The sequence below is a fragment of the Callithrix jacchus genome, chromosome 1, assembly GCF_049354715.1.
Source record: "Callithrix jacchus isolate 240 chromosome 1, calJac240_pri, whole genome shotgun sequence".
In the NCBI taxonomy this organism is placed as follows: Eukaryota; Metazoa; Chordata; class Mammalia; order Primates; family Cebidae; genus Callithrix; species Callithrix jacchus.
The window spans coordinates 140,865,539-140,890,702 of record NC_133502.1 but is presented as its reverse complement, the minus strand read 5'-3'; the positions used below and the strand labels follow the sequence as shown (position 1 = coordinate 140,890,702).

Genomic DNA, 25,164 nt, shown 5'->3' with positions numbered 1-25,164 from the left:
TTTTAATGCCTGCCTTCTCTCCAAAAGTGACTACTGTTCTGACCCTTGAAGTTTGTAGAATTTTGTTATCTAAGTACATCCCGAGATACAATTGTTGAGTCTTGCTCATTAAGAAAAAAGTCAGGGCCGGGCGTGGTGGCTCACGCGTGTACTCTTAGCACTTTGGGAGGCTGAGGCAGACGGGTTGCCTGAGCTCAGGAATTCAAGACCAGCCTGGGCAACATAGTGAAACCCTGTCTCTACTAAAATACAAAAAATTAGATAGGCATGGGGGCATATGCCTGTAGTCCCAGCTACTTGGAAGGCTGAGGCAGGAGAATTGCTTAAACCAAGGGAGGCAGAGATTGTAGTGAACTGAGATCACACTGCTTTCCAGCCTGGGTGACAGAGTGAGAATGTCTCACTTAAAAAAAAAAAAAAACAAAAAAAAACAACACATACACACACACAACTGTCATAATCCGTAGGTTCCTCCTCCATTCTGTCTTTTACTGTTTTCTGTTGAAGAACCTAGGGTATTTAACCTGTAGAGTTTATCACAATCTGGCTGTTATTGATTGTATATTTATGGAGAAGTTTATAATGTTACCTCATTCTTTGTATTTCATTTTTCTTTTTTTTGAGATGGAGTTTCGCTCTTGTTACCCAGGCTGGAGTGCAATGGCGCGATCTCGGCTCACTGCAATCTCCACTTCCTGAGTTCAAACAATTCTCCTGCCTCAGCCTCCCGAGTAGCTGGGACTATAGGCACGCACCACCATGCCCAGCTAATTTTTTTGTGTGTTTTTAGTAGAGATGGGGTTTCACCATGTTGACCAGGATGGTCTCGATCTCTTGACCTCGTGATCCACCCGCCTCAGCCTCCGAAAGTGCTGGGACTACAGGCTTGAGCCACTGTGCCCGGCCCCATTCTCTGTATTTCTTACTAAATGATAGCACAATCCATGCTTTTGATCAGACTCATGTGATATTCTTACCTTTCATCAAGAAGCACATAATACCTGGTTGTCTCTCTGTGTGATAGTAAGTGATATTTGGCATTCAATTAAAGGAATTAATTGGGATTTGCAATGTGATCTGATGACAATCTTACCATTTAAAATACAGGTTTATTGAGTTGTAATTGACACAATAAATTATATCAAATGTACAATTTGATAATTTTTTTTTTTTAAAGAAACAGGGTCGGCTGGGCGCAGTGGCTCATGTCTGTAATCCCAGCACTTTGGGAGGCTAAGGCAGGCGGATCATGAGGTCAAGATATCGAGACCATCCTGGCCAACATGGTGAAACCCTGTCTCTACTAAAAATACAAAAAACTTAGCTGGGTGTGGTGGCACATGCCTGTGGTCCCAGCTACTCGAGACGCTGAGGCGGGAGAATCACTTGAACCCAGTAGGCGGAGGTTGCAGTGAGCTGAGTTTGTGCCACTGCACTCTAGCCTGGTGACAGAGCAAGACTCCCATCTCAAAAAAAAAAAAAAATGAAACAGGGTCTCACTCTGTCACCCAGGCTGGAGTACAGTGGTGCGGTCTTGGCTCACTGCAACCCGCATCCCCCAAACTGTACTCCCACCTCAGCTTCCTGAGTAGCTGGAACCACAGGCACACACCACAACACCTGGCTACTTTTTTGTATTTTGGGTGGAGATGGGGTCTCGCCATGTTGCCCAGGCTGGCCTGGAACTCCTGAGCTCAAGTGGTCTGCCTGCCTTCACCTCCTGAAATGTTGGGATTACAGGTGTGAGCCACTGTGCCTGACCAATATGATAATTTTTGACATAAGAAACCATTACCACAGTTAAATAGGGAACATACTCATTACCCTAAAAGTTTTCCTTGTACCCTTTAGTAATTCCTTCCTACTGCCTTCTTTGTCTCCAAGTAACTACTGACTATTTTCCTTTGCTAGATTAGTTTACATTTCTTAGAGTATTATATAAATGACTCCTTTTACTAAGCATAATTATTTTGAGATTTATCAGTGTTGGATCTATTAGTAGTTTATTCCTTTTTATTTCTGATTTATATTTCATTTTATGGATATACCACCATTTGTTCATTTATCTGTTCACATACATTTGTGGTCTTTGCAGTTTTTTGGCTGTTACAAATCTGCTATAGACATTTGTGTACAAGTCTTTGTATGGATCCACACATACACTTTTAGAATGATACTAAGTATGTGTATGTTTAACTTCTTAAGAAATTGCTGCCAAGCATAGTGGCTTACGCCTGTGATCCTAGCACTTTCGGAGGCTGAGGCAGGTGGATCACCTGAGGTCAGGAATTCAAGACCAGCCTGGCCAATGGGGCAAAACCCCATCCCTACTGAAAATACAAAAATTAGCCAGGCATGGTGGTGCATGCCTGTAATCCCAGCTACTTGAGAGGCTGAGGCAGGAGAATTGCTTAAATCTGGGAGGTGGATGTTGCAGTGAGCTGAGATTGCACCATTGCATTGCAGCCTGGGCAACAGAGTAAGACTTCATCTCAAAAAAAAAAAGGAGAAAAATTGCTAGATCAGGCATGGTAGCTCACACTTAGAATCCTAGCACTTTGGAAGGCCAAGGTGGGCGGGTAGATCACTTGAGCCCAGGAGTTTGAGACAAGCCTAGACAACATAGCGAAACCTTGTCTATACGAAAATTCCTTGGATATGGTGGCCTGCACCTGTAGTCCTATCTGTTCAGGATGCTGAGATGGGAGGATCGCTTGAGCCCTGGGAGGTGGAGGTTGCAGTGAGCAGAGAGTGCGCCACTCCACTCCAGCATGGGTGACAGAATGAGACCCTGTCCACAAAAAAAAATTGCTAAACTGTTTTCCAAAGTGGTTGTACTGTTTGCTTTTCTGCCAGCAGTGTTCCAGTAATTCTGCTGGCAGAAAGTCCTCACCAACACTTGGTTGCTATCCCTAGTGTTTTGGATTGGTGTAAAGGTAGGCAGTGAAATAAAATGAATAGTCCAGAAATAAACCTACTCATGTTGATGACCAATTTTTGAGAGTCAAAGGCAATGTAGAGGGGAAAGGAAAGGATGGCCTCTTCAATAAAAAGCATGGGAACTATTATATATCCATATTTGGAAACACTCATAAATACAAAAATTAAAATGGGTCATAGACTAAAAACCCCAAGCTTAAAGTTTACAGAACAAAATATGGGAGAAAATCTTCATGCTATTGGGTTAGTCAAAGATTTCCTAGATATAGCAAAAAAGGCATGATCCATAAAAGAACGAATGGATAAACTGGACTTTGGCAAATCTGAAAACATACAGTTTCAAGAGATTGTTCAGAGAATGGTTTCAAAAGATTGTTCAGAGAATGGAAAGACAAACCACAAATTGGGAGAAAAATCTTTGCATCTGATGAAGGACTTGTCACAAACTTTGAAACAATAAGGAAATAACACATTTTTACAAAGGACGAAAAGTGGGGCGTGGTGGCTCATGCGTGTAATCTCAGCACTTTGGGAGGCTGAGGCAGGAGAATTGCTTGAATTCAGGAGTTCAGGTGCAATACAAACATAGTAAAACCTTGTCCCCACTAGAAATAAAAAAGAAAATTGGCTGAACAGGGTGGCAGGAGCCTGTAGTCCCTGCTGCTTGGGAGGCTGAGGTTGGACAGTTGCTTGAGCCCAGGAGGTTGAGGCTGCAGCGAGCTGTGATTGTGCCATTGCACTCCAGCCTGGGTGACAGAGTAAGACCCTTGTCTCAAAAAAGGACAAAAGATTTGAATGAAATTTCACTCAGGAAGGTTGTGTTGCAAATAAGTATGTGAAAGATCCTTTACCTCATTAGCTTAGGGAAATCCATGTTAAAATCATAACAGCATGCCAATACAAAACGTGTTAGAAAATATGTCATTTCTTTTTCATTTGTCACATGGACTATTTACATAAAAAGATTGTTCCCTGATAGGTGTGGTGGCTCTCACTCCTGTAGTCCCAGCACTTTGGGAGGCTGAGGTGGGAGGATTGCTTGAGCCCAGGAGTTCGAGACCAGCCTGAGCAACATATTGAGACCTGTCTCTACAAAAAAATATAAACTTTTTATACTGTTTAGTAGGATAAGTGCTTGAATCTCTTGGCTTACCAAATAAGAAAAAACATTTTGAACTGGGACATGGTGGCTCACACCTGTAATCTCAACACTTTGGGAGGCTGATGTGGGAGGAGTTCGAGGCCAAGTAGCGAGACCTAGTCTCTATAAAAAATGTTTTTAAAAAAATTTATAAGAAAAAAACTTTTTGGTTGGATATGGTGGTTCGTGTCTGTAATTCCAGCACTTTGGAAGGCTGAGGCAGGCAGATCATCTGAGGCCAGGGGTTTGAGACCAGCCTGGTCAACCTGGTAAAACCCCATCTCTACTAAAGATACAAAAATTAGCAGGCCGTGGTGGTGCAGTGCGCTGTGCACTTGTAATCCCAGCTACTTGACGGCTCAGGCATAAGAATTGCTTGAACCTGGGGGGCGGAGGTTGCAGTGAGCTGAGATTGTGCCACTGCATTCCAGCCTGGGCGACAGAGCAAGATTCTGTCTTAAAAAAATAAAACAATTATTTTGGGGAAAAATTATTTTGGAATAATTTTAAGAGTTGTAAAAAAGTTGCAAAGGGCAATACAGAGAGAGATTGACATATTCACCCATCTTTCCTGAATGTTAACTTTTTACATAAAGGATTGCCTAACCTTTTCTGTAAAGTGTTAGATAGGTCTAGGTGAACTACCAACTAAATGCAACTATGTTGCATTTTTATTTTATTATGTTTTTAAGACAGAGTCTCATGCTCGACCCGCTGGGAGTATAGTGGTAGCTACATAGCTCACTGCAACCTCATACTTCTTGGCTCAAGCAGTCCTCCTGCCTCTGCCTCCCAAGTAGCTGGGACTACAGGTAGGTGGTACCATTCCTGGCTAGTTAAAAAAGCTTTTTGGAGACAGTGCCTTTCTATGTTGCTCAGGCTGGTGTGGAACTCTTAGGCCCAAGTGATCCTCTCACTTCGACTTTCCAAAGTGTTGGGATTACAGGTGTGAGCTGCTCTGTGTGTGTGTGTGTGTGTGTGTACGTGCATGTGAGTATGTTTTGAGATAGTCTTGCTCTGTTGCCCAGGCTGGAGTACAGTGGTATTAGCTCACTGCAGACTCTGCATCCTGGGTTTAAGTGATTCTCCTGCCTCAACCTCCTGAGTATCTGGGATTACAGATATGCACTACCATGCCCAGCTAATTTTTTGTAGTTTTAGTAGAGATGGGGTTTCACCATTTTGGCCAGTCTGGTCTTGAACTCCTGACCTTAAGTGTTCCACCTGCCTCAGCCTTTCAAAGTGCTGGGATTACAGGCTTGAGCTCAAGCCCTATTTTTGTTTTTTAATAATGTTAAATGTTAAAAACTTTTCTTAGATCTGTTAAAAACAGACCCTAGGCCATAGTTTACTAATATCTGTCTGGTGTGATCATTTGTTAAGACTAAGATAACATTGCCACAATATTTTTTTTTTTGAAAGAAAGAAAGAGAAAGGCGGGGAGAGAACAGTAGTCTTGCTCTGTTGCCCAGGCTGGAATGCAATCCAAAAATAGGTATTAAAAACCTCTTCCATGCCAACAGTCGTGCTCAACAGCGGAGATAGGAAGGAATAAAGGGAGAAAACAACAAACAAACAGCCAACCAATATTTCATTCAAGTCTGTAAAATACTATGCAAATGCTGAAGAGTGATTCACTTCCAACCACGAGGTCACTTTCAAAATAGGTGTAATGTGATACTGAGCAAAATGCATGTTCTGTGGACCTGGGGTGAAGAATTTTATAAATATTCACCGAGTTTACTTGTTCTAGGTCTGAGTTCAAATCATAGATGTCCCTGTTAATTTTCTGTCTCGTTGATCTGTCGAATATTAACAGTGTGGTGTCAAAGTCTCCCGCTATTATTGTGTGGGAGTCCAAGTCTTTTTATAAGTCATTAAGAACTTGTCTTATGTATCTGGATGTTCCTATATTGGGTGCATATATATTTATGATCAATGACTCCTGTTGTTGCATTGATCCTTTTACCATTATGTAATGTCCTTCTTTGTTTTTTTAGTCTTTGTTACTATTAAAGTCTATTTTGTCAGAGACAAAAATTACAACTCCTGTTTTTGTTTTCTTTTTTTCTCTCCATTTGATTGGTAAGTCTTCCACCAACCCTTTGTTTTGAGTCTGTGTGTGTCCTTGCTTCTGAGATGGATCTGGATACAGCATACTGAAGGGTTTTGACTTTTTATTCAATTTGTCTGTCTGTCTTTTATTGGGGCATTTAATCCATTTAAATTTTGGATTAATTTGATGTTTGTGAGTTTAATATTGTCATTTAATGCTAGCTGGCTATTTTGCCCATTAGTTGATATAAACTCTTCATTATGGAGATACACTTTACCTTTTGGTAAGTTTTTGGGATGACTGATACTGGTTGTTCCTTTCTGTGTATAGTGCTTCTTTCAGAAGCTCTTATAAAGCAGGCCTGGTGGTGATTAAATCTCTGAGTGCTTGCTTGTTTGTGAAAAATTTTATTTTTCCTTCATTTATGAAGCTTAATTTGGCGGTATATGAGATTCTGGGTTGAAAATTCTTTTCTTTGAGGATATTGAATATTGACCCCCACTCTCTTCTAGTTTGTAGGGTTTCAGCTGAGAGATCTGCTGTGAGTCTGATAGGCTTCTTTTTATGGGTAATCTGACCTTTCTCTCTAGCTGCCCTTAGAATTTTCTCCTTTATTTCAACCCTGGTGAATCTAACAATTATGTGTCTTGGGGTTGCTCTACTTGAGGAATATCTTTTTGGTGTTCTCTGTATTACCTGGAGTTGAGTATTGTCCTGCCTTACTAGGTTAGGAAAGTTTTCCTGAATAATATCCTGAAGAATATCTTCCAGCTTGGATTCATACTCTTCATGACATTCAGGTACACCTATCAAACGTAAATTAGGTCTTTTCGCGTAGTCCCATATTTCTTGGAGATTTAGCTCATTCCTTTTTACTCTTTCTTCTCTAATCTTGTCTTCTTGTTTCATTTCATTAAGTTGGTCTTTGACCTCTGATATCCTTTCTTCTGCTTGATCAATTCGACTGTTAAAACCTGTGCATACTTTGAGGCGTTCTCGTATTGTATTCTTCATTCCATTAATTCGCTGTGTTCCTCTCTAGATTGTCTATTCTCGTTAGGATTTCGTCAGACCTTTTTTCAAGGTTCTTAGTTTCTTTACATTGCGCTAGAACATGTTCTCTTAACTCACAGAAGTTTCTTATCCACTTTCTGAAGCCTAATTCTGTTAATGCAACGCACTCGTTTTCCATCAGGCCTTGTTCCCCTGTTGATGAGGAACTGTGATCCCCTGTAAAGGGAGAGGCATTCTGATTTTGGGTATTCTCAGTCTTTTTATGCTGGTTTTTTCACATCATTGTAAATTTATCCACCTGTCGTCTTTGTAATTACTGACTTTCAAATTAGGTCTCTGAGTGGACGTCCAATTTGTTCATTCCCAGCATGGGAATCTGAGCAACCCACTGTGCCGGCTAAAAACAGCGGTGTTACGATTTGTGGTGCTTTTCTGCCTGGGAATCTCCAGTCTGGCTTACTTCCTGAGTCCCTTTTTCAATCAGCTGAATGGGTGACTCTGCCTTCCCGGAGCTCCAAACGTCGACCAAAAGGGGACCCAGTCCCGTTTACTCTGTACCAAGAACCGCACGCCGGCCACAAGAGTTGCGCTGGCGACCCATGGGGCTCCTCCGCTGGGAATCTCCTGGTCCGTGAGCAACAAAAATTCGTCTGAAAGTGTGGCGTTCTCTGTGCTTTCACTGGGAGCTACAATCCCGAGCTGCTAGTAATCAGCCATCTTGGATCTGTCTCCCTGCCACAATATTATTAACTAAACATAGACCTTATTTGAATTTTACTAGCTTTTCCACTAATGTCCCTTTCCTGTTCCAGGATCCAATCCAGTTAGTGCTTAGTCTTCTTTGTCTCTTCTGATCTGTGATAGTTTTTTTATTTTTTTCTTGTTTTTCATGACCATGACGTTTTTGAAGCACATATTTGTTGTTTTTTTTGATAATTTATGGATTATAATTTATTATCTTGCAAAGGTAAATAATTTGTATTAAAAAATATTATTATAAGGGTCAGGTGTGGTGGCTTACGGCTGTAACCACAGCATTTAGGGAGGCTAAGGCGGGTGGATCACCCGATTGTGCCATGGCACTCCAGCTTGGTTAGCACACAGAAACCCTGTCCTTAAAAAAAAAAAAAAGTACCTATGTAGCTGATTGTTATGTAGCATTAAACCTGATATAGACATCCATAGTAAATTGTGTGAGTGAGTGATTTTACACAGTAGTATGTTAAATATTCTGTTTTTGATAAAAGAGGAAAGTAGCCAGGTATGGTGGCTCATGCCTGTAATTCCAGCTCTTTGGGAGGCAGAACTGGGAGGATTGCTTGCATTCAGGAGTTCGAGATGAGCCTGGGCAACACAGTGGTATCTTGTCTCTACCAAAACAAAAAGAAAAAAGAAATTAGCCACGCATGGTGGCTGCCATGCTCCTTCCTGCTATTCAGGAAGCTGAGGTCAGACAATTGCTTGAGCCTGAGAAGTCAAGGCTGTGGTGAAGCTGTGATTGTGCCACTGCATTCTAACCTAGGCCACAGAGCGAAACCCTGTCTCAAATAAAAAAGTGAAAAATATATAAATACCAAATACATAAAGTTTAGTGTTAGATGGTCACCTTATGGGTTTCTCAGTTTTTCTTGTGTTTTCTTAAAACTTGTAATTTAAGAAACTTAAATGATGGGAAGAGATGAGCATCAGTGGTGCTTGGTATGGAACAAGGGTGCCTGAATCTGCTGGATAATGAGCATGGTACATTGTTTAGTTTTGAAAATCAGGGAGTGGAAAATAATAGTATTAGGAAAAATGGGCAGATTCCTCATACAGACTTCTAGCAACAGGGATACCAACAGACCACTTTCATTTTGTGAAAATTGATTACACGAATTGTAGTTATCTTGTCATAGCCACCTAAATTTAGAGTCAGTGGACCAAGGTGGTAAAAAAGTGCTTGGGGCACAAAGCACCTGCCTGGGGATTATATTGCAAGGCAGCTGCCACAGTGACCTGCTATAACCTTAAATCCAGTTTTACCTACTAGCTGTTGAGATGAACTCTTGTGACTCTAAGTCTAGTTTTACCAGCTGTCTTCACTTACCAATCAGAGCTTACCAGCTCCCGAAATGTCAAGTGGTTCCACTGAGTTTTCCCTCCCTGTCCCCTTCCCTCCCTCCCCCGTCCCTCCCCCTCACCCTTTCTCCCCTTTTCCTTCCTCCCCTTCCTTCCTTCCTCCCTACCTTCCCCCCTCCCCTTCCATCCTCCCCTCCATGCTCCCCTTCCATCCTCCCCTTCCTCCTTTCCCTTCCATCTTCCCCTTTCTCCCTCCCCTTCCTCCCTCTCATTCCTCCTTTCCCTTCCTTCTTTTCTTTCTTTTTCTTTCTTTCTCACTCTTGTTGCCCAGTCTAGAGTGCAGTGGCGTGCGTGATCTCAGCTCACCCCAACCTCTGCCTCCCAGGTTCAAGTGATTCTCCTGCCTCAGCCTTCTGAGTAGCTGGGATTACAGGCATGTGCCACCAAACCCAGCTAATTTTGTATTTTTAGTAGAGATGAGTTTCTCCCTGTTGGTCCTCGGCCTCCCAAAGTGCTGGGATTACAGGCGTGAGCCACTATGCCTGGTGTTCCAATGAGTTTTCTTTTAACACAATATGTCATATTTCTTTCTCTAATAAAACTCCCAACTTTGTCTTTATGCACACCGAAGGCTACCCTTATATATATATGTATGTTCTGGACTGCAATCCTACTTTTTTTTTTTTTGAGACGGAGTCTTGCTCTGTTGCCCAGGCTGGAGTAGAGTGGTGCAATCTCGGCTCTCTGCAACCTCTGCCTCCTAGGTTCAATCGATTCTCTTGCCTCAGCCTTTGGAGTAGCTGGGATTACAGATGTGTGCCACCACACCTGGCTAATTTTTCTATTTTTTGTAGAGATGGGGTTTCACCAGTTGGTCAGGCTGGTCTTGAAATCCTTAGCTCAGGTGATCCACATGCTTTGGCCTCCTAAAATGTTAAGATTACAGGTATGAGCCACCACGTTGGCTGCAGTCATACTTCTTACATATTCTTCTGAAATAAAAGCTGCTTTACTTAGAGATTTCTTTCTATATTTTTGACTTTAACAGTTCATAATAAGTTGCTATTATTTCAAACCCAAATGTATAATGTGGAAATGCCATATTTTAAAAACTCATCTTTCGTTTTGCTTTTCTCTTTTATTTCATCTTGTTTTCATGACATTGGCACTTTTGGCTGTGGTACTGGGACTTCTTGGTTGGTTATGGCTCAGAAAAATGATTGTCTGATTTAGGGGTAGTGAGAGTATATGTAAGGTTCTTACATGTACAGGGAGCCATTGAGGTAAGATATTCAGTAAGCACAGACACTGAATTTCTGTACCAATATCTTTCTAGGTATAATGGAGCAGTATTGCAGAGTTAAACTGAGGTCTCAGCAGGCGTAGGTTGGTATGAACAGGCCAAAGGGCCTGGAGTTTGTGTAATCCACCCACATGGACTGGAAAAGCCTTTTGAAAAGTGCTCTAAAATGCAAAAAATGTCAACAACTCTCCATTATCCCACTTTAGTCAAGATTATTTTAAATGAATGTGTATAAAAAATTTTTTTAAAAAAGCTGTTTATTAGTTCTTTATGGCTTTTCTTCCCTCTAAGGTCTTTTAGTAAACTGTTCAGCTTTTTAAATATTTGCGTTAGGAGTTAGTACTGACTTGGTTAACAAGGCAATTTAAACTATTTTGAGTAATTTTAGATTTAGTAGACAGAGATAATACAGATTCTTCATGTATATTCCTCACTTAATTTTCCTGCTGTAGTTATTATGGTACCTTTGTTAAATTTAAGAAACCAGATTGGCACATTACAAAGTCACTCCACAAAAGATTAACTTTCTTTAGAACTTTTAACATCAGAAAACAAAACTTTATTAAGTAATTTGATTAAAAAAATATTTTGAGTGACAAAAGTAACTGGAAGTAAGTTTTCTGCACATAGCCAGATGTGGTGGTGTGCACCTGTAGTTCAAGCTACATGGGAAGCTGAGGCAGCAGGATCCCTTGAACCCAGGTATTGGAGGCTGCAGTGAGCTATGATAGCATCACTGCATTGCAGCCTGAAGGGACAGAACAAGACCCTATCACCCTATCTTTTAAAATTTAATAAATACATAAGTAAAAACTTAAGTTGTAATTTAGGCTGGTCATGGTTGCTCATGCCTGTAATCCCAGCACTTTGGGAGGCCAAGGCAGGTGGATCACCTGAGGGCAGGAGTTTCAGACCAGCCTGGCCAGCATGGCAAAACTCTGTCTCTACTAAAAATACAAAAATTAGCTGGGCATGGTGGCTTATGCCTGTAATCCAAGCTACTCGGGAGGCTGAGGCAGGAGAATTGCTTGAACCTAGGAGGTGGAGGTTGCGGTAAGCCATGATCCAGCCATTGCACTCCAGCCTGGGTAACAGCAGGAGACTCTATCTCAGAACAAAAAAACAAAGATTTCATGAAGAGAGTAACTTTTCCCAGATGTAGTGGCTCACACCTGTAATTCCAACACTTTGGGAGTCTGGGGTGGGAGGATCACTTGAGCCCAGGATTTCAAGACCAACCTGGGCAACATATTGAGACTGTGTCTCTTAGGAAAAAAAAATTATTTGTGTATAAAAAAAGATGAAATGACTTAAAAAAAATATATATATATATGTATATATATTTTTTTTGAGATCGAGTCTTGCCCTGTCGCCAGGCGCCAGGCTGGAGTGCAGTGGCGCGATCTTGGCTCACTGCAACCTCCGCCTCCTGGGTTCAAGCAATTCTCCTGCCTCAGCCTCCCGAGTAGGTGGGACTAAACGTGCGTGCCACCACGCCCAGCTAATTTTTGTATTTTTAGTAGAGCGGGTATTGCCATGTTGGCCAGGATGGTCTCGAACTTCTGACTTCGTGATCTGCCTGCCTCGGCCTCCCAAAGTGCTGGGGTTACAGGCATGAGCCACCATGTCTGGCCCTAAAAATATTTTTAATTTAGCTAAATGCAGCTTTTTCTCTTCAGAACTGACCAGCTTACCTTTTTTAGACCTGACAGCAGACTTTCGTTGACACAAAGTCTAGTTCTAAGCCTGGGTCTGGACAGTTGTTTGCATTACTTTTTATTTTATTATTTTTTGTATACCAACTACTTCTAAAGATTTCATTACCTTTTAAACCTTTTTTTAAAAAAGTCTTTTTTGAATTAAATAGAGACAGGGTCTCGCTATGTTGCCCAGGCTAGTTTGGAACTCCTGGGCTTAACCAGTTCTCCTACCTTGGCTTCCCAAAATGTTGGGATTACAGGCATGAAACACCGTGCCTGGCAAAGATTTCATTGTTTTTTGTTCTTCTGCCTTCTCTTGTATTGATTTCCCCCACCCTATCAAGGGAAAGAAAATTGAAGTAAGTCACATGCCTAGTTAAGATGAACAGTAACTTCAGGTCATTTGGTCAAAGGTACGGGTGCTTTACAGTACTTAATTTGATGCTTATTTTCCTATGGGAACAGGTTATATATATATGGTAGAGAGGCCTAAATTGAGGGTCTTTTATTTGTTGTTACTTAGTAGTTCTAGTGCTTGAGAGCCTTATCGATTTGACCCAGATTTTGGAATGTAACTTATGCTTTTGGTGCTCACATCCTTAACAATTGTATGTGCTTTGCAGGCAACAGCTGAACAGATGCGTCTTGCTCAAGTGATCTTTGATAAGAATGATTCAGATTTTGAAGCTAAAGTTAAGCAGGTATGTTTCTGGCAAAGGATATCATCATTTTTGTAATCTATTTTGATTGTGCCTAACAAGATAATTTCAGCCAAGCATAGTGGCTCAGGCCTGTAATCCCAGCACTTTGGGAGGGTGGGGTGGGCGGATCACCAGAGGTCAGGTGTTTGAGACCAGCCTGGCCAGCATGGTGAAACCCCATCTCTACTAAAAATATAAAAATTAGCCAGGCATGGTGGCAGGCGCCTGTAGTCCCACCTACTCTGGAGGCTAAGGCAGAGAATTGTTTTATCCCAGGAGGTGGAGGTTGCAGTGAGCCGAGATTGTGCCATTGTACCCCAGCCTGGGCTTCAGAGCAAGGTTCTGTCTTCAAAAATAATAATAATGATTATTATTATTTCAGTAAATATTTTTGTTTTAAAGTATTACTTCTAGCTTCTAGTCTCACCTGAAATCTCTGTATTAGATTTTGGACTTGTGATTAAATACCTTTATTGGTGGGCAAGTGAAGGAGTTGAATATGTTCATCCACCTTATAATACAGTCTTTCTTCTTTTCTTTTCTTTTTTTTTTTTTTTTTTTTTTTTTTAAAGATGGGGTTTCACCATGATGGCTAGGCTGGTCTTGAACTCCTGACCTCAGGTGATCCACCCACCTCAGCCTCCCAAAGTGCTAGGATTACAGGTGCAAGCCACCAGGCCTGGCTCTAATACAGTTTTTCTTAGTTATTAGTGTTTACGTGTGAACATTGAGCCAGGCATTTCTGTAAACACACTGAGATTTTCCTATACCTGTGCATAGAAAGTATATCTAGCATTTGGCACATTCTCTGGGAATTTTGTTTAATTTTGGGGATGAATTGAATTGCCTTAAAAATTTTTTTGTTTCATAGAGACATGGTCTTGCTCTGTTGCCCAGGCTGGCGTGCAGTGGTGCAATCATAGCTCACTGCAGCCTTAGACGCCGAGGCTCATGCTATCCTCCTGCCTCAGTCTCCTGAGTAGCTATGACTACAGATGTGCCTCACCATGCCCAGCTAATTTTTAAAATATCTGTAGAGACAGAGTCCTGCAAAGTTGCCTAGGCTGGTCTTGAACTCCTGGCCTCAAGCAATCTGCCTTGGCCTCCCAAAGTGCTTGGATTACAGGATTATTGTATCTGGCCTGAATTGCCATTTCAAACATGGTTGTGATTTCATACTTTTGTTGGGAAAGTATAAAATTAAATTTTAGGACAATATCTTCGTTTTAAACTTTAATAAGAGGTATTTTTGATAACTTAATCTTAAATTCCAACTCTTTGCTGACTCCCTTTCTTATCAAGATTCTAGAAATCAAGCTGTAACCCTTACCTCAGTGCCAGATATTCCAACTCGTGGTAGATGTCATCTAATAATTGGTCTCACAATGAAATCTTGCCTTGTCTCACAAGAAATCATTCATTTCCTTTTCTGGAATGAGATCTTTGTTCAGTTTGAGATATACTTCTATATATTGTATTGCCTTTTATCTGAATAGTATAGATAGAACATTGGCCCAGGAGTTCAGAGATTTAAGTTCTAACTTCAGTTCTGTCTGTTAGTAATCTGATCACTGGGGAAATTTTCATGCAAAATTTCATGTTGCAGGCATTCAGTTAGTACAGATCATTGATAAAAACAAGACCTTTATTAGTAGCTATCCAAAGATTGAAGCATCAGAAAGCTATAGAGTATGCAGAACTTTTGCTGCTTGATAAAATGAAAAGATGAAAGCAAGGAGGCCAAATGGTATAGTGCAGATCTGTGATTATGAGATCAGGAGACCTGGGTTCTAGACAGCGTTTGCTATTAATTACATTTGTGACCATAGACAAATCACTTGATATGTTGGGGTCAAGCTGTTTTGAACTTCAACTAGTACATATTAAAATAGTTAAATATAGTTAAAATGCAATAGATATTTAAATCATAGGTTTATTCACTGATACTTGAGAAACCTGCATTTTGCCTAGTCTGTGATTATACTACTGATGAAAATGCTAAGTAACAAGTATCCCTTGTTAAGGAGAATAGACTGAAGTTTTTATTATTACCTCAAGCATAGCACCATGTTGAAGATCCTTGAGAAAATAAAATGTCTAGGAGTTTGTTTTGTGATAGTAGCAGAATTCCACTTGTAAGCCTTATGGTGTTATAACTTAGAATGTATATGGAATGGTTTTTTTTTTTTTTTATAGACAGGGTTTCGCTCTGTTTCCTGTGCTAGAGTGCAGTGGCACAATCATGGATTATTGCAGCCTTCACCTCCAGGGCTGACGCGATTCTCCTACCACCATGCTCAGTTAATTTTTTGTAAAATTGAAGTCTCAGTGTTTTGCCTAGGCTTGTCTCGAACTCCTAGGCTAAAGCGATCCTCTTGTCTCTGCCTCCCAAAGTGTTGATTATAGGCATGAGCCACCATGCCTGGCCTGTGTAGTGTTCTGATCCAAATGGGGAAAGTCAATATATAGAATATTGTCCCTGACAAACATTTATATTGAATTTTCCATGAATGGTGGTCATGTACTCATATAGTTCCACCTCACATTTAAATTTTGGAATCTTGTCTCTTTGAATTAAATTTGATTATTCAGATACCTGACCTTAGGTATTCTGAGAATGATGGTATGTATGTATGTGCTGCTGATTAATGATCTGCTTCTTGGTCAACTTGGAGGAAGATTGATTTGTAGTAAGATTCTACCAGTGTTAGTGAAAGGATATGCATGGAATGGCCCAAAAATAAGTAAACCTGTCCTCATTGTAAACTCAGAGTCTAGGAGAGGCCGTCTTCATGTAGAAGGATTATATAATTCTTTTTTTTTAATAGAAGAATCTTAATATAATATCAGGTGCCAGTTTTTGGTTGCCTCTGATCATTTTCTGATATGTACCCTAGCTTATGGAAGTGACGGGGAAAAATCAGGATGAATGCATAGTGGCCCTACATGATTGTAATGGAGATGTGAACAAAGCTATCAATATATTGCTGGAAGGGAATTCAGACACAGTAAGTATTATTAATTGATTTGCATTGTTTACATTTGTCTCCCAATTCCATATCACATTTTCAACTTCACTTTGATTTGGGATGGGGGTGGAATGAATTATGGTGCCATTCCATATTTGTTTTAAGTTCCAGAAGGAACACTAACCTGAAATGACTGTTTTTGTTATATATGGTTTTTTCATGTAGTCGTAGAATCTGAAAGCTAGAAAGAGAACTTAGTGATCTACTTCAGCCTTACAGTTTCCAAAAATCTCTGGGCCTGTGGATATTTTCACCACCCCACCTGAAAAGCATCTCTTGGCCTACTGCTCATGTTTCTTCATCTTAGTCGTCACCTCTAACTACTTCCTATATCTCCACAATAACAGAAAACCAGGATTTGCTGTATAAGTATTTGCTTATGTAGATATTGTTTTCTTTTCTTTTTTTTCTTTTAACATTAGGTTAAGTTTGGTGAGCTTGCAGGCTCATGAGCTCAGCTCTTTGATTTTAATAAGGATATAGCTAAAGCTACACCAGGCACTTGTCAGCCTTAAAATTTTGATCTCTGTGTGTATATATTTATATTTATATGGTTTTTGTTTTTTAGTCTTTTTTTTTTTTTTTGAGACTGAGTCTTACTGTGTCACCAGGTTGGAGTGCAGTGGCGTGATCTTGGCTTACTGCAACCTCTGCCTCCCAGGCTCAAGCGATTATTCTGCCTTAGCCTCCTGAGTAGCTGGGACCATAGGCGCACATTACCATGCCTGGCTAATTTTTGTGTTTTTAGTAGAGATGGAGTTCACCAGGTTGGCCAGGATGGTGTTGATTTCTTGACCTCATGATTTGCCTGCCTCGGCCTCCCAAAATACTGGGATTACAGGCATGAGCCACTGCGCCTTGCCTATATATGTATTTTTTGAGTCAGAATCTCACTCTGCCACCCAGGCTGGAGTGTCATGGTGCAATCTTGACTTGCTGCAACCTCTGCCTCCCAGGTTCAATTAATTCTTTGCCTCGGCCTCCCAAGTAGCTGGTACTACAGGCACGCGCCACCATGTGCTCTAATTTTTGTATTTTTTGTAGAGATAGGGTTTCATCATGTTAACCAGGCTGGTCTTGAACTCCTGACCTCAGGTGATCCGTTTGTCTCGGCCTCTCAAAGTGTTGGGATTACAGGCATGAGCCACTGCACCCAGCCTGTGTTTATATTTTTTAAGTTGAGGAAACTATGTTAGAGTAGAATAAAACAAATAATGACTCACCTAAAAGAGGATACAAAGATATCACATCAATAACTGCCTTTCCTTGGAAATGTAAAAAAAGCAAACAAACTGCCCTTGTCAGTGTTCAGATTTAATTGAAGTTTCATTTTAGGGTCACACTGCATTAGGTATAGGAAATATAGAAACGAACTGCTGTGAGAAACTGAAAGCTAAAATGATTATCTTTTTAGTTGATGCAAAATGAAGAGAATGAATTCTTTTAGAGTAAAAATTAATGTGAAAAAGGATTTCACTGAGTGTGGCTGTACCTGTAGGTAAAATTCCATGTACGAGAACACTGATGGTACACAGGACAATTCAGCAAAATTGTGAGTTTTTTGGGAGAACCATGTTAAATGATAAATTAAAATTTTGAATAGTTTTTATTTACTGGTATGGGAATAAGTTTTCCAGATTTTACAGAATAGGTGGGATCTGTTTACTTTATTGCTAATGGATACAGAATAGAATGGCTTTCAGTTATTTTCAAAGTGAACTGAAGAGCCAAACTGCCCTCTTAGTTTAAAAAAAAAAAAAAAAAAAAAAGCAAAGCAAAGAAAATGAATCTCTGTGAATAACCTGGAGGGAATCTTTTTATGGTAGAGATGAGTCCGGACACTATTTTTTGTTGTCTTTCCTTTAGCTCCAGCAGATGTAATTCCTTTTCTCTGGTAGTTGGGTGAATTTTTAAGTCTTAAGTGTCTAATACTCTCTTTCTGTTTTAAGTTTTAATGCCCCCTCCTCATTTGGGACTGAACCTGAAGGAGGTGGTTCTGGGCTATGTAGTAGAAAATAAAGCTGAACTTTTTATGAAGAATGTCTCTTTGGTTACTTCTTGAACAGTTTTATAGTGTGGGTTATATCTGACTTCTTGTTTTCTTCAAAGGTAAGAAAATAGCAAATGAAGTTCTGAATATTGTTTGGGGCTGAGTGGGCTGTGGGGGAAATACAGAAGTAGAGGGAAAGTCTTTGTTTTAGTTTTTTGGTGTTTTGTGTTTTTTATTTTTATTTATTTTTTTGAGACGGAGTCTTGCTCTTGTTACCCAGGCTGGAGTGCAGTGGTGCGATCTTGGCTCACCGCAACCTCCGCCTCCTGTGTTCAAGCAATTTTCCTGCCTCTGCCTCCTGAGTTGCTGGGACTACAGGTGTGCACCACCATGCCCAGCTAATTTTTATATTTTTAGTAGAGATGGGGTTTCACCATGTTGACCAGGATGGTCTCGATCTCTTGACCTCGTGATCCACCCGCCTTGGCCTCCCAAAGTGCTGGGATTATAGGCATGAGCCACTGCGCCCAGCCTGTGTTTTTTTTATTAAGACAGGGTTTCACTCCATTGCCCAGGCTAGAGTGCAGTGGTGCCATCGTGGCTCACTGCAGCTTTGGGCTCCTGGGCTTAAGGCATCCTCCAGCCTGCTGAGTAGCTGGGACCACAGGCACATGCCAGTGTGCTTGGCTAATTATTTTTATAGTTTGTAGAGATAGGGTGTCTGTGTTTCTATGTTCCTTAGGCTGGAGGGAGTCTTTGAAACCCTGGTTTGTTGAGAACCATTCTCTGGTATATCTTGTCTTTCATACTGCTTTAGCTAGTTGCCATCTGCAGCACCCATGGCTAAACAGCTGTGATTATCTTCCTTTGACTGAGATACAGTTAATTGGAGTGGGGTTGACAGAATATAAACACTGGGATGTTGCTAGGAGCAAGAGCATGAAGGCAAACAATTGTTTTCCTAATGCTTAACCTTCTTCTGTGCCAGAGTCTTCCAAAAACAAAACTTGGAAAAGGTGTTAAGCGGAATTGTCCATGATATTTTTAAGGATAAGTTTATTTTTCTTATGTAAGTATATCTGTCACAAAGGAAGATATTGAACATAAGTACTGAACTTTTTGTTCATCATAATGTCTGGTTGGTGTGACAAAATCATTTTGAAATATCAGTTTCTTAATGTGTACCTATTGTTTTTATAAAGTAAGCTGTTTGTGTTGGTAGTTTCTGGCAAGGGCCAAGTGGTAGGAGAGTAATTTTTGAACTAGCTCAGCCTCCCAAAGTGCTGGGATTACAGGTGTGAGCCACTGCGCCTGGCCAGGATGTCATTTGCTTTATGAAGTGGGTTAAAGTGTTTGTCAGATGTTTACAGTGACAGCTGGTCTCTTTATAAAGACATAATACCTTTAGGCAAGGCGGTGTAAAGATGTATATTGTGTATACACACACTTTATGCTAACTCTACTGGGATGATTTTTCCAGGACCTCTGGAATATACTTTTTATATTCTAACCTAAGAAGACTGGATTCAATTTTACACAATTGTCTAGTATTTTTGTATTAGCAAACATAATACATTGAGTTTGTATGGTATAGGCGTTTTTTCCCCTCTGGCATAGATAAGCTTTATTATTTAATTAGAAAAGAAATGCAGAAAAATATAAAAGATTAAATCAAATTAAGCATCCTCACTTAGACTTCTACCACTTCCTTCAGTAAGTACATAGGCTCCTATTTGAACTAAAAAAAGGTAATTCTATATGCTGTTTGCTGATAGCTTGCTTTTTCTTATATCAAGGACCTCTTTGTGTACCTATATAACTGGTAAAGTGGCTACATACTGCTCCATTTATGGATACCCTAGACCAGATAGTCTCCTGAGTTAGTTATTGTGGGAATCCTCCTCCCCTCCTTTTATGCTGTTGACCATTTTGTCTGCACATAAATGTTTAAACAATTATTATTATTTTGTTTGTTATTTATTTATTTATGAGTCAGAGTTTCACTCTGTCGCCCAGGCTGGAGTGCAGTGGTGTGATCTCGGCTCACTGCAACCTCTGCCTCCCACGTTCAGGCCTCCCAGATTCAAGAGATTCTCCTGCCTCAGCCTCCTGAATACCTGGGATTACAGGAGCCTGCCACCACTCCCGGCTAATTTTTATATTTTTAATCAAGTTGGGGTTTTACCATGTTGGCCAGGGTAGTCTCCAACTCCTGGCCTCAAGTGATCTGCCTGCCTTGACCTCCCAACTTGCTGGGATTATAGGCCTGTGAGCCATTGTGTTTGGCCACGTTATTTTATTTGAATAAAGGCCTAGAAATAGAATTGCTGGGTTGAAAGAGTATGCACCAAATAAAATCTGGGTACTAGGCCAGGAGCAGTGGCTCACGCCTGGTAATACCAGTACTTTAGGAGGCCGAGGTAGGTGGATCACCTGTGGTCACAAGGTCGAGACCAGCCTGGCCAATGTGGTGAAACCCCATCTCTACTAAAATTACAAAAATTAGCTGGGTGTGGTGGTGCATGCCTGTAATCCCAGCTACTCAGGAGGCTAAGGCAGGAGTATCACTTGAACCTAGAAGGTGGAGGTTGCAGTGAGCTGAGATCATGCCATTGCACTCCAGCCTGGGTGACAGAGTAAGACTGTCTAAAAAAAAAAAATTGGGTACTATTGCTAAGTAGCCTTCTAGGAAGGTTACAATAGATGCATGCTCACCAGAACTGTATGATAATACCTGAATGTTTCACCTTAACTGTCAGTTGTCATTATATTCAGTCTTCATTATCAAAGCTTAGAGGGGGAATATAATTTATATATTTTTCATATCCATTTTATATCTAATTAAATATGTGAGTTCATCAGAGCTTTGCAGAAGACCAGATATTCCATTTCAAAAAAGTGTTTGGAAGTTGGCTATCACTGTTATGGAAATAATTCAGCTTATCACCCAAATTTTAGTTTATTGATTTCCACTGCTTATGTTTACTTTGGATATACAATGTCAAATTTTGTTTTTCCTTAAGATTTTTTAAAGCATAAAATAGTTACTACTCTTAATTTGGAATGGAGTCACTTCATATCCCTTCTGAAATAAGGCAGATTATGAATAAGTAAATAGAAACTATTGGGCCAATTTTGGGGTTTCTCTGTAACTACCCTGCTTGATAATTTTTGTATTCACTTATATTCAAGAATGTAGTATCTCTTTGTTTTCTCAGCAATTTATATATACGTGATATGATTAGATTTGATATCACCATTAGTGGAGAGGTAGAGAAGGGAGGTTATATAAATTGACTTCTAACTAGAATAATTCTTTGGAGGTTAAAAATGTAGGTACTTTGTAAATAAAAAAGCCCACCAAAACCAATCTAACGTTTTACTTACCTGCCATTAAATTGTTTTAGATAATTAGTTTGAATAATGGATTAGGTAAGTTTGTATTCCTGGAGCTTTTGGGGCATCATTCTAAGTAATTTTGTGGTCTTTGAATTAATGTTATAAGTAGATTTAAGGCCTAATATGTAAGTGAATTGGTGTAGAATAGGAGCGTGGGGAAATGACATTTACTGTATTCCTAAATTTGCATAGGAAAGGGCTCTATCTTGGGAAAACATACAGTATTTTGTCAGGTAATCTTTGTTATGAAGAAAGTAGAGCTATATTGAAAAGAATTTAAATGATAAGCAGGTGAGCTGCAAGCTGTGGGTAGTTAGGTTTGAAAGATGCACGCATGTGCCCTTGATAATTACACATATTGTGAATGATAACTGAGTAACAGCTGTTCTCTCTGATAGACTTCATGGGAGACTGTAGGGGGGAAGAAGAAGAATTTTACAAAAGAAAATTCAGAAAACAAAGAGAATAGAGAGAAGAAAAGCGAGAAAGAATCAATTCGTGGACGTGGAAACAACAGCCGGAAAGGAAGAGGTGGCAATCGTGGCAGAGAATGTAAGTACAGACTTTCTACTCAGTTTTTTCTCTTCTCTTCTCTCTCCTCAAGTGACTGTCCCGCCTCAGCCTCCCAGTGTGTTGGGATTACAGGCGTGAGCCACTGTGCTCAGGTTTCTGTTTTTTTCTTAGGAGTTTTTACATATTCTGAAGAACTGAAAGATTAGTCCATAGCATGCCTATGAATTCGTTTCGTCAATGCAGAATTTGTTCTAATAGTTAACACTAGAAATGAGTGACATCTGTGTATTTTCATAGAGCCTCTCATTTGGTTTCATGTTAGCACTGATCTGGGCTGTAGGCAGGTGGTTGTGTAGTGTGTCTTATGACTGCCTTCTGTTATGAGTGAAACTTGTTCGCTAATTTTAGAATGGTGTGTGTGTGTGGTGAGAAAGGGGTCAGAGTCATTTACTTACTGGGTGAAGCTGTTTTTTTCTTTCATTTACGGATACTCACGGTATAGACAAGGGTTAGAGTAAGAGGAAAGTTGCTGAATAGGGAAGATTTCTCATAGGCAGGTCTCATTTCCATTAGCCCTAGGTTTTCTGGGTTTTGCCGCTGTTCATGCAAAACAGCCCTGTCTCCTCTGGCAATGTGTTAATGTAGTTATGAAAGAATAAAATGTAAATATTTAACATTATCTCTTGCTGTCTCATATATAACACTGATATTTATTGAGTATCTACTATGTGGTGGATTCTTTTATAGGCATACAGCAATGAATAAAATTGATAAAATCTTTGCCCTTCTAAAACTTATCTTTCAGTGAAGGTCAAATGGGACATAACAATAAAGAGAAAATATTTTATATTAATATTTTAATGGTGTTACGTAGAAATTATGCCATAGGGAAAAACAAAGAGAGTTGCAAATTGTGGGAAGAAGGAAGTCTGACCAATTTAAATGGATTGCCAAGGAAAGCCTCACTGGAATTCATGTGAGTCAACCTCTGAAAGAGGTGACGGGAGGAAGCCATGCCAATATCCTTCGTAAAATTTCTGTATTATATAGAGCGGTTAATGCCAATATAGGGATGAGAAAAAGAAAAGACTGGGTGTTGGCAACTTCTGGTTAGTATTCTAGAAAAATCCAACTTTAGTTTTTCTAAGAACTCAGTGTTTCCTTGATAGCTATTTTACTATTCTGTGCCTTTCCAGGCTTTGGACCTAAACTAATGAGTAAATTCTGTGATATATTATGTAGTTGCATAATGGTGGTAGTTTTTTTGAAGCAAAAACTTTAGGAGAGGGCAAGTCCACCAAGAAGAAAGAAAAATCAGTGTTATTTTAGTATCTTTCATGTGAATTAAGGAAGATGTGATTTCATTATTTAAAAAAATTTTTTTGAGACAAGGTCTTACTCTGTCAGCCAGGCTGAAGTGCAGTGGTGTGATCACAGCTCACTGCAGCCTTGACCTTCCTGGGCTCAGGTGATCCTCCTACCTCAGCCTCCTGAGTAGCTGGGACTACTAAGTACACGCCATCATGACCACGCCTGGCTAATTTTTATATTTTGTATTTTTTTCTGAGGCAGAGTCTTGCTCACTTGCTTGGGCTGGAGTGCAGTGAGGAGATCTCAGCTCACTGCATCCTCCACCTCTTGGGTCCAAGCAATTCTCTTGCCTCAGCCTCCTGAGTAGCTGGGACTATAGGTGTGTGCCACCATGCCCAGCTAAATTTTTTGTTTTTTTGATAGAGATGCGGTTTCTTTGTGTTAACCAGGCTGGTCTCAAACTCCTGGCCTTAAGTGATTTACCTGCTTCAGCCTTCCAAAGTGCTGGGATTACAGGCGTGAGCTACTGTGCCTGGCCAATTTTTGTAGTTTCTTTGTATAGTACCCAGTCTGGTCTCAAGCTCTTGGGCTCAAGAGATCGGCCCTCTCAGCTGGAAATTACACATACCAGAATTACAAATGCAAGCCATTGTGTCTGACCTCATTCAGTTTTTAAGTCACTTTTGTTTCTGTTTTTCCTATTTCTGAACCTGTTGTTTAAATTGTAGCCTGTTTGGCATTCCTTCTTTGCATTTAATAGTTGCTTGGCAAGGTTATGTACAAGAAGTTTGGAAATGGAAATTTATTTTTCTGCCCTTTTTCTCTTAGTTAGAGGTGAAGAAAATGGAATTGATTCTAATCAAGTGGACAAACCTTCAGATCGTGGCAAGCGAGCCCGAGGTAGAGGTAAGCTAGAGTAAGAGAGAAGAAAATGCTTTCATTCTAGGGGAACAAGTGGGCAGTTGCTTTGCTGGACTCTTACTAAGGTTGGCAGTGTGCTCTGAAAGAATGGTAGGTCATCTAAAATCTGATCATTTGTTTATTGATCCTGTAAATGAACTATATTGGATTACGTAGTTTTGAAGAAACCAAAGGGTTGTTTTTGGATGAGCTGAGAAAGCCCTATTATGAATAATTTAAAACTTAAAGCTCTAACCAAAAGCATTGACAAATTATAATTGTATTACATTTGGAATACAGTACAATGGGGTGTTTAAACCTTAATTTTAAAATACTTTATTGCTTAAAAAAAAAAAAGGCTGCAATCACTTGAGTCTTCAGCGACTTGTAGTCTTTTTGCTAGAGGGGCAGGTCTTGCCTTGACGGTAGTGGTGGTGGTTGCCAGGCTGGGGGTGGCTATGGCAATTTCTCTTTTTAAATTTTTTAAATTTTTAGCTTTTTACTGATATATAATATTTAAACACATTTTTGGGGAACATGTAGTACTTCGTTATATGCATAGAATATATAATTATTAAGTTGGGTATTTAGGATATCCATCACCATTAGCATTTATCATTTTGAAATGTATAATACATAATTGTTAAGTGGTCACCTTACTCTACTGTTGAACATTAATTAGAACTTACTCCTTTTTTTTGAGACAAGGTCTCACTCTGTTGCCCAGGCTGGAGTGCAGTGGCACCATCTCAGCTCACTGCAACCTCCACCTCCTGGGCTCAATCCTCCAACTAGGTGGGTCTACAGGCGCATGCCACCATGCCCAGCTAATTTTTGTATTTTTGGTAGAGATGGGGTTTCACCATGTTGGCCAGGCTGGTCTTGAACTCTTGGCCTCAAGTGATCCACCTGCTTCTGCCTCCCAAAGTGGTAGGATTGCAGGCATGAGCCACCGAGCCTGGCCTAGAATTTGTTCCTTCTCTCTAACTGTGTTTTAACCTACCACCAGTCTCTTTTCATTCCCTGCCTTCTGTACCCATCACCTTCTCTGCCTCTGGTAACTATCATTCCACTGTCTGCATGAGACAACTTTATTAGCTCTTACATGA

The 25,164-nt window shown here is 40.2% G+C and overlaps 1 protein-coding gene across 40 annotated transcripts in view; it reads left to right on the top strand.

Annotated features, from left to right (window-relative positions):
* UBAP2 (ubiquitin associated protein 2) overlaps positions 1-25,164 on the top strand; it is a 160,179-nt gene that overhangs the window by 45,255 nt on the left and 89,760 nt on the right. For 37 of the 40 annotated variants that reach the window (XR_013534911.1, XR_013534872.1, XR_013534907.1 and 34 more), the window contains 4 exons: positions 12,836-12,913; positions 15,811-15,921; positions 21,730-21,883; positions 23,984-24,061. Coding sequence is in view for 32 of the 40 variants with exons in the window: in XM_078370745.1 (XP_078226871.1) it covers positions 12,836-12,913; positions 15,811-15,921; positions 21,730-21,883; positions 23,984-24,061 (421 nt within the window). In the remaining 8 variants the exon portion in view is untranslated. Of the gene's footprint in view, positions 1-4,773; positions 4,894-12,835; positions 12,914-15,810; positions 15,922-21,729; positions 21,884-23,983; positions 24,062-25,164 lie in introns of all 40 variants that reach the window. The other 3 variants (XM_078370773.1, XM_078370765.1, XM_078370742.1) reach the window with 1 other exon arrangement.